Below are 8,793 nucleotides of genomic sequence, written 5' to 3'. Positions count from 1 at the left end.
TTGTGCTGCTATGAACATAAGTGTACATATATCTTTTTGGTTGGGTGTTATGGAGTCCTTAGGATATATCCCTAGAAGAGAAATTACTGGAAGTCAGTGATGGTGCAGCGAGTTAAGTGCAGGTGGCGCAAAGCACAAGGACTGGCATAAGGATCCCAGTTCGAGCCCCCAGCTCCCCACCTGCAGGGGAGTCACTTCACAGATGGTGAAATAGGTTTGCAGGTGTCTATCTTTCTCTCCCCCTCTGTCTTCCCCTCCTCTCTCCATTTCTCTCTGTCCTATCTAACAACAACATCAATAACAGCAACAATCATAACTACAACAATAAAACAATAAGGGCAACAAAAGAGAAAATAAATATTTTAAAAGATTATAAAAAAAAGAAGAGAAATTACTGGGTCATATGGGAGGTCTATTTCTAGCCTTGTGAGGGTTCTCCAGACTGCTCTCCACAGAGGCTGGACAAATGTCCATTCCCATCAGCAGTGCAGGAGGGCTCCTTTGTCCCCACAACCTCTGCAGCATTTGTTGCTGCCGTCATTTTTGATGTATGACATTCTCACAGGGGTGAGGTGGTATCTCAATGTTGTCTTTATTTGCATTTCTCTGACAATCGGTGACCTGGGGCAATTTTTCATGTTTGTTTCCCTTTTGGATCTCTTCTGTAGTGAATATTCTGTTCATATCCGCTGCCCATTTTTGGATGGGATCATTTGCTTTTTTGTTGCTAACTTTGGTGGGCTCTTTATATTTTGCTTACTAGTCTCTTATCTGATGTATGGCATGTGAAGATCTTCTCCCACTCTGTGAGGGGTCTCTTTATTTGGTGAAGGTTCTTTTGCTGTGCAGAAGCCCTTCAATTTGATGTAGTCCCATTGGTTTGTTTCTGCTTCAGTCTTCCTTGCAATTGGGTTTGTGTCATCAAAGATGTCCTTGAGGTTTAGGTGGGAGTGTTCCACCAATGTTTTCCTCTAAGTATCTGATAGTTTCTGGTCTAACATCCAGGCCCTTGACCCATTTGGAGTTGACATTTGTTTCTGGTGAGATAAAGTAGCTCAGTTTTATTCTTCTGTGTTGTATGCTTTACATTGGGTTGTTCTAGCTCTCCCCCTGCCAAGAAAATTTGGATCAGTCCTGCTAGTTTCGTGGCCAGCTTGGCCCCGCCCCAAGGAACCCCAAGAGGGTTCCAGAGTTCAAGAGTTGGAGAGTTGCAGAGTTAGAGAGTGCTCAGCGCCGTCGCAGGGGAAAGAGGCAACAGAGTTCTGTTTGGTGATTAGTTTGGTTTAGTTTATGAATCGTTGTTCCTGAATAAAGAAATACAGCTTCCCTGCCCAGCCGTATGTCTCTGGTCGTCTCTGTTACCTGCCCATGAAGCTAGCCCGGCCAGCTAGAGCCACCGAATTTTAACAACACTTCTGCATGTTTCAACCCAGTTTTTCCAGCGTCATTTATTGAAGAGAGCCTCCTTCCTCCATCTAATAATTTCGGCCCCTTTGTCAAAAATTAGATGTCCATAGGTGTGGGGCTTTTTTTTCTTTCTTTTTAAAAAATATTCTATTTATGGGAGTCGGGCAGTAGTGCAGTGGGTAAAGCACACGCAGCGCAAAGAGCAAGGGCTGACATAAGGATCCCAGTTCGAGCCCCTGGCTCCCCACCTGCAGGGGAGTCGCTTCACAGGTGGTGAAGCAGGTCTGCAGGAGTCTATCTTTCTCTCCCCCTCTCTGTCTTCCCCTCCTCTCTCCATTTCTCTCTGTCCTATCCAACAATGGCATCAATAACAATAATAATAACTACAACAATAAAAAACAAGGGCAACAAAAGGGAATAAATTTTAAATACAAATAAAATTTAAAATATATATATATAGTATTTACTTTATTTTAATGAAAGGGAAAAATAAAGAGAAATACAGAGACAGAGAGAGACACCAGAGCCCTGCTCAGTTCTGGCTGATGGTTGTGCTGGGGATTGAACCTGGAACCTCAGAACCTCAGGCAGGAGAGTCCTTTGCAGAACCATTGTTCTATCTTCTCAACACTCTTATTTTAGAAAGAATTTATTAACATGAAATAAATGAGAGTTTGGGAGCTAATCTCTATTAGAAAGAGAGGACACAGAGTATCACTGTGCCACATGGGATGTCAGGGATTGACTTCATGCTTCCAAGTTTAGCATCCTACTCGCTGTACTACTTCCTAGGCCCTAGTTGCCCTTTTTCTTAAAGAATCATTCTATTTATTTCATGTGAGATAGAGAATTTCACATGAGAGAGAGAAGTCATAGCACCATTCAAACACATGTGGCATCAAGGATCAAACCAGAAGACCCAGGAATGAAAGTCCTGCACTCTCTCAGTGCAACTGTGTCTTTCCTTTTTCTTTATCATGTGTGTGTTTTCCACCAGTGTTATCACTGAGAGGGTGAAGGAGAGAGAGAGACCTGCAGCACTGCTTCACCACTCATGAATCCCTCCCCTTTCAGGGGGGCTGGGGGCTTGAACCCTGGTTCTTGTTCATAGTAGTATATGCTCTGTCGGGCACACCTCCCAGCCCCAGTCAAACTATTTCCCTAGTTGTTGTATCAAGCTCTTGAGCTGAGCTCAGGACCAGGCTCCATGCTGGAATAGGAAGAACACTCGGAGCTCAGGTCTAGAAGGAGGTCGTCCCAGCAGACCACACAAGACAGCTGAGGCCCACACCCAGCCCTCACAGATGCCATCATGTGTGGGCTGAGGTGTTGACTATGCTCCTTGGAGGCAACAGTCACCCAGCCTGGGGCCCTTAAAGTGTCCCACACAAAGAGCTGATGACACAAGTAAATAGCCTGGCATCTCTTGACCCGAGGCAGCTGGGGTGAGACCAGCATGTGTGTCCCATGTGAGAGAGCAGGGGACCCATGTAAGCATTTGAGTCTGAGAAGGACAACTTTGAACACTTGTCACCAGGCATCAAGGGCAGCTGGCTTGAGACCCAGCATAGACCACATGACTGAGCATGGAGGGGTCAGGCTTCAGTAGTACGATCTCTGAGCCCCCTCATCCAGTGATTTAGAGTGAAAGCAGTTTGTGGCAAGCTGGAGGCAAGTGTCCTCCACCCAAGGCATCACAAAGTATGCCCCCACCACCACCCCACCATCACCCATCCCCAGCTGAGCACAGGGACCAAAGTGCAGTCTGGAAGCTTCTCACACAACCATCCTCTGAGGAAACAGTCACCAGGCCGGATTCACGTAATTGTGCTGAGAGTGGGGAGTGAAGGAATTTACCAATTCTGAGTTTCATCATAATCCATGACTGGGTCCCCAAGGTTTTAATTTCATTAAATTGATGCCCAATGACAGGAGAATTGAGTTGCAGATTTTCAAAACAATATTAAATCTGTATAGTCATTTAATAAAGCTTGTTAGTTTTATTTTGAGGTTGGTTTTTTTTTTTTTTTGGTCAGTCTCTGACTCCTGTGAGGAAAGAGACAAACAGCAAATCCCAAATGAAATAACTTGGGTTCAGTCAGAGACCCAAAATTTAGCATGATGGGCTGGGCTGCCTAACTGCAGACTCTGTCTCTTCCAGAAACAGTCCCTTTGGCAGAACAAACTGGACTAAGTTGGTTGGCTCTAGTAAGACCATTTTCCCAGGAAGGTGACAGTGATTCAAACAATCTTTCCTATTCTCCCCACATTTGTCTCTCAAAGTCTCCCATTTTGTACCATTCTTCAGAACTCCCCTTCTTGTTAGATGGGGAATAGACACATACACACACACCACTCAGGAATCATCCTCTTCTTCCTCCTCCTCCTGTTATTTTATTTCATCAATGGGGCTCAGTGCTGGCACTGTGAATCCATTGTTCCCTGTGGCCTCTTTCTTTCTTTCCATTTTATTTAATAGGACAGGGAGAAATTGAGAGGGGAGATAAAGAGGGAGACAGACAGACACACCTGCAGACTTGCTTCACTGCTCATGAAATGTCCCCTCTGCAGGTGGGGAGTGGGAGCTCCAACCCAGGTCCTTTTGCATGGTAATGTGTGCACTCAACCAAGCATGCCATCGCCCAGCCCCCATGAATCCTTCTATCAAGTCAGACATTTTTATATGTTCTCGGTGGAATTTTTTATATATTGTACTTATTTACTGGCATGAGGAGAGGAGAGAAAGAAAGAGCATGGTTCCACTGGTACAAGTGATGCCAGATATTGAACTCAGTACCTCATGCTTGAGAATCTAATGCTTTACCCACTGTGCACCTCCTGGGCCACTGTTGTTTTTTAAAACTCAGGTCAGCATGTATTTAGAGTTCAGCTTTTCCATCAGTCCTGGGAAGGCAGGCAAACCTTGGACACAGATGGAGACCAGAGACAACTGCCCATGAGCCACTCAGATACTGGGCCCAGATACATGAGGAACCCCCACACACAGCCCAAGGCTGGGCAGAGGCTCAGGGACTGGAGCTGTGTGGGCTCCAGGTACTGGGGTGTGGGCTTTAAAGGAGCCAAAGCTTTTCAGTCCTTCCAGAGAGACAGCACACCCCTAACTCCTTGGTAACCCCACCCCTTGCTGACACTTCAGGCAGCAGAGAACCAAAATAAATAAATACAATAAATAATAAAAAGTAAATAATGGGGCTGGAGTGATAACATAGTGGTTCTGCAAAAGACTTACATGCCTACGACTCTGAAGTCCCAGGTTCAACTCCCAGCACTACCATAAGCCATAAGACAGTGTTCTGGTCTCTCCCTCTCTCTCTCTCTCTCTCTCTCTCTCTCTCTGTGTGTGTGTGTGTGTGTCACTAAAATAAGATGAATAAAGTTTTAAAAAGCAAATAATAGTGGTCCAGCAAGTGGCACAGTGATAAGGCTTTGTCTCAAGCATGAGGTCCCGAGTTCGATCCCTGGCAGCACATGTGCCAGAGTGATGTCTGGTTCTTTCTCTCTCCATCTATCTTTCTCATTAATAAATAAATAAATAAATACTTTTTTAAAAGCAAATAATAGGGAAGTCAGGTGGTAGCACAGCGGGTTAAGCGCACGCACGTGGCTCAAAGTGCAAGGACTGGCGTAAGGATCCCGGTTCTATCCCCCAGTTCCCCTCCTGCAGGAGAGTCGTGTCACAGGCGGTGAAGCAGGTCTGCAGGTGTCTTATCTTTCTCTCTCCTCTCTGTCTTCCCCTCCTTTCTCCATTTCTCTCTGTCTTATCCAGCAACGACATCAATAATAGCTACAACAATAAAAAAGGGCAACAAAAGGGAATAAATAAATATTCTTTTAAAGTTTTATTTATTTATTAATAAGAAACATAGGAGGAGAGAGAAAGAGCCAGACATCACTCTGGTACATGTGCTGCCGGGGATTGAACTCAGGACCTCATGCTTGAGAGTCTGCTGCTTTATCCACTGCGCCACCTCCCGGACCACAATAAATATTTTTGTAAAAAGCAAATAATAGGGGGCTGGGTGGTAGCACAGCAGGTTAAGCACACAGGGTGCAAAGCACAAGGACCAGAGTAAGGATTTTGGTTCGAGTCCTGGTTCGAGCCCCGGCTCCCCACCTGCAGGGAGGATCACTTCACAAGCAGTGAAGCAGGTCTGCAGGTGTCTATCTTTCTCTCCCTCTCTCTGTCTTCCCCTCCTCTATTTCTCTCTATCCTGTTCAATAGCAATAACAATAACAAGGGCAACAAAAATGGGGGAAAATGGCCTCCAGGAGCAGTCTAGTGCAGGCAATAAGTCCCAGCAATAATCTTGGAGGCAAAAAAATAGTAAGTAATAAATCAATGAAATTAACTGGTGAGTGCACAAATAATTCTAGAATGAAAAAGCTCAGAAATTAACAAGTACTGTATTATGGAATTACTGAGCACCAATGGATGACAGGGACCTAGCATCTAAGATTCAGGAGCTGGGCACACAGCCAAACTGAGTCTGGTCAAGGGGACCTCAAATTTGCCCTAGATGGGACCTTAGGAGACAGAGGGGTCTGGGTCTGGGTTCTGCCAGTTTCCCATTCTCAGCAGCGGGAGGCCTCTTGTGTCAGGAAGAGGGAGACGGTCCCAGAGCTGACCCCCTACTCCTCTACAGCTAGGAGCCTGGTGACCAGGCTGGGGGGGGGGGGCATCTGTGGGCATCTCGCCCAGGAGAGGGTGCCCTCCTAGCACCTCAATCCTGACTGTGCCCACACCTCAGCTGGGGTCCGCTGGCTTCCTTCCCACCCCCACCCCTTGGGGGAGGGGCAGAGAGCTAGTTGCTTAGCAACCAGGTCAACACGCCCCCTGGAGTTCAGCCTGAGCTGCCCGCAGGTTGGAGGATCAGATCTGAGAAGGCAGGAGGTAAGGGGAGTGAGGAGCAAGGGCCAGAAGGCAAACAGAGGGCCACGGTAGTGGAGACAGTTGGGGTGCAGGGGGTGACCCTGGGCATAAACTCAGACTGTGGCTGTGCCTCTGACCCGCCGCGAGGGGATGGGATTTGGGGTGCTAGTAGGCTGGGGCCGGGAAGGAAGGTGCCCACTGGGACGCAGCTACCAGCTGCAGCTACCCAGCTGTCCATCTGTAAATACTCACATAGCTACAGACACCCGCCAGACTCACAGACACGCAAACCCACACCTTCCAGAAGTGCCCAGACACTAAGGCAGGAAGGGAGTGCTGAAGGTGAGGCAAGCCTAGGGGGTGGTCCTCGGAGGGGACCAGGCTCCTGGGGACAGGGCCACCCCGCCTCCGCCAGGGCAAGTCCGGACGTGAGCTTTCTCTGGTGAAGAGGAGCACCCCGCAGGCAGGGAGGGGGCTCCTGAAACTCGGGGAAGTTCTGGGTGACCGTAGGGCTGGAGCTGAGCGGCGTTGAGTGCAGCAGGGAGCCGGGCGCACGGCGAGGCCCAGCAGGACGCCGTCTTCCCGGCAGGAACACCAGCCCCCGACATGCTGCCGCCCGTGGAAGGAGGGCGCCGGGCGCCGCGGCAGCGAGGCGGGCAGGGCGCGCAGGACGGGCAGGGCGCGCAGGACGGGCAGGGCGCGCAGGACTGGCAGGGCGCGCAGGACGGGCAGGGCGCGGAGCGGCGCCCGCACAGGCCCGAGCCGTCGCCGCCCGGCTGGGCGCTTCAGCTGGAGGAGCTGGCCGCCCTGTCCCCCGCGCGGCTCCGCCGCCACCTGCTCTTCGCCGACGTGCTGGAGGACGTGGGAGCCGACGACTCGGTCTTCCCGCGCGAATCGGTCGAGCTGGGCTACCGGGTGCCCGACCCCCGCGACTGGGCACAACCGTCCACGCAGCCCGCATACCGCCAGGACCAGCTGCTCGGCGTGCTCAAGGCAGCCGAGGCCCGCGGGCGAGTGCGCGCCATGCGCCTGCGCTACATGCGCATGAGGGTGAGAGCGGGCGGGGCTGGAGATGAGATGGGGTGGTGGGCGGGGCGAGGTGAGGGAAGGGGAGCTCTGGCCACGCCCCTGTCACACCCCCTGCGCCAGGCAGAGGAGATCACGCTGCTCATCCAGCGGCAGAAGTCCGCGCGCGCCGCCATGCGCCTGGAGCTGTTCCTGCCGCCGCAGCTGAAGCCCACGCGCATCCCCGACCCCCTCGACCGGCAGGAGGTGCTTGGCAACCCCGTCGGGGTGGGGGGGACTAGGATGGGAGGACCCGGGACCCAGCACCCCAACTTCTCCCCCCAACAGCGGAGACGCGTGGAGACCATCCTGGAGGAAAAAGTCGAGGACAGCATCTTCCCACGGTGATGGTGCTGGGTGCGGTGGGGGCTTGTGTATGATGGGGGCCCCCGCCGTCCTCCCACATAAAGTTCACATTTTTCAAGTGTCCTCGGGTCTTGACGCTCTCCTTCTGAGCCGCCCTCCCCCCACTCCACCCCTCATGGGAGGGAGTATGGATGCTGTCCCTTCCACACTGTGCCAAAGTGAGGAGGTCCTCCAACAAAGTGGGAAGGTGCTGCTGGAGAGGGGCGTTGGGGGTCAGGGACACCGCCCCCCAGGTCCCCACATCTCAGGCTATTCTCATCAGGCGACCTGGCACCCTTTGGTCCAGGAGGGATCCCCACTGGGAGGACCACCCCCAGAAGTAAGGGCAGCCTTAGGGAGTCTGTAGCGCAGCGGCTTAAGCGCAAGGACCGGTGTAAGGATACCGGTTCGAGCCCCCAGCTCCCCACCTGCAGGGGAGTCACTTCACAAGCGGTGAAGTAGGTCTGCAGGTGTCTATCTTTCTCTCCCCCTCTCTGTCTTCCCCTCCTCTCTCCATTTCTCTCTGTCCTATCTAACGACGACGACAATAATAATTATAACAATAAAGCAACAAGGGCAATAAAAGGGAATAAAAAGCAACAAAAGGGAATAAATAAATAAATAAATTTTTTTTTAAAGTAAGGGCAGCCTGAAGGAGAAAGTGGAGCTCAGATTGCAGGTCTGAATGACCCACTCATTCATCTATGGGTCAGAGAGAAAGGCGACATTCTGGGCAGGGCAGTGATTACCCAAGCAAAGCTGGCCTCCAAGTGTCCTCCAGAAACAGAAAGTCAATGTATGGGTTTCCTTCCCATTCTGAGTCCCCTGCAACCCTTTTATAAATAATTTTTATTGGGTTAATGGTTTACAGTGCAATTGTTGACACATGGGTACAATCTCTCATCTCCCTGTGAAAGTTCTCTACAGAACACACTCACCCACAACTTAGGTCCTTTCCTATCTATTATGCACCAGGACCCCAAGGCCCTCTTCACCTGCTCCCTCTTTCCTCATAGTCCAAGATTCACTTTGCATTTTCCCACTGTCCTTATTTCTTTTTTTTTAAGATTTTATTTATTTATGAG

The 8,793-nt window shown here is 50.4% G+C and overlaps 1 protein-coding gene across 3 annotated transcripts; it reads left to right on the top strand.

Annotated features, from left to right (window-relative positions):
* The first annotated feature begins 6,256 nt into the window (after positions 1-6,256).
* LKAAEAR1 (LKAAEAR motif containing 1) lies at positions 6,257-7,792 on the top strand. Of its 3 annotated transcripts, XM_060170972.1 has the most exons (5): positions 6,257-6,319; positions 6,888-6,982; positions 7,037-7,348; positions 7,448-7,570; positions 7,652-7,792. In XM_060170972.1, exons 2-5 carry the CDS (start codon positions 6,905-6,907, stop codon positions 7,709-7,711), a joined length of 573 nt encoding a protein of 190 aa, XP_060026955.1. In that variant the 5' UTR covers positions 6,257-6,319; positions 6,888-6,904; the 3' UTR covers positions 7,712-7,792. The 3 variants fall into 3 exon arrangements, with proteins under 3 accessions (XP_060026955.1, XP_060026953.1, XP_060026954.1); XM_060170970.1 differs by having other exon boundaries at positions 7,448-7,792; XM_060170971.1 differs by lacking the exon at positions 6,257-6,319 and adding an exon at positions 6,723-6,740 and having other exon boundaries at positions 7,448-7,792.
* Positions 7,793-8,793: the final 1,001 nt, after the last annotated feature.

This window comes from Erinaceus europaeus, chromosome 14 (assembly GCF_950295315.1).
Source record: "Erinaceus europaeus chromosome 14, mEriEur2.1, whole genome shotgun sequence".
Taxonomy (NCBI): Eukaryota; Metazoa; Chordata; class Mammalia; order Eulipotyphla; family Erinaceidae; genus Erinaceus; species Erinaceus europaeus.
The sequence above is the reverse complement of the archived record's forward strand: the minus strand, read 5'-3'. Positions and strand labels throughout refer to the sequence as shown.

What these genes read in the sequence shown, in the direction of transcription:
- LKAAEAR1 (XM_060170970.1), top strand. Translation starts at nt 6,905, where the DNA reads ATGCTGCCGCCCGTGGAAGGAGGGCGCCGGGCGCCGCGGCAGCGAGGC. An exon ending in CGCAGGACGGGCAGGGCGCG is followed by an intron (nt 6,983 to 7,036) that starts CAGGACGGGCAG and finishes GGGCAGGGCGCG; the next exon opens with GAGCGGCGCCCGCACAGGCC. An exon ending in TGCGCTACATGCGCATGAGG is followed by an intron (nt 7,349 to 7,447) that starts GTGAGAGCGGGC and finishes CCCCTGCGCCAG; the next exon opens with GCAGAGGAGATCACGCTGCT.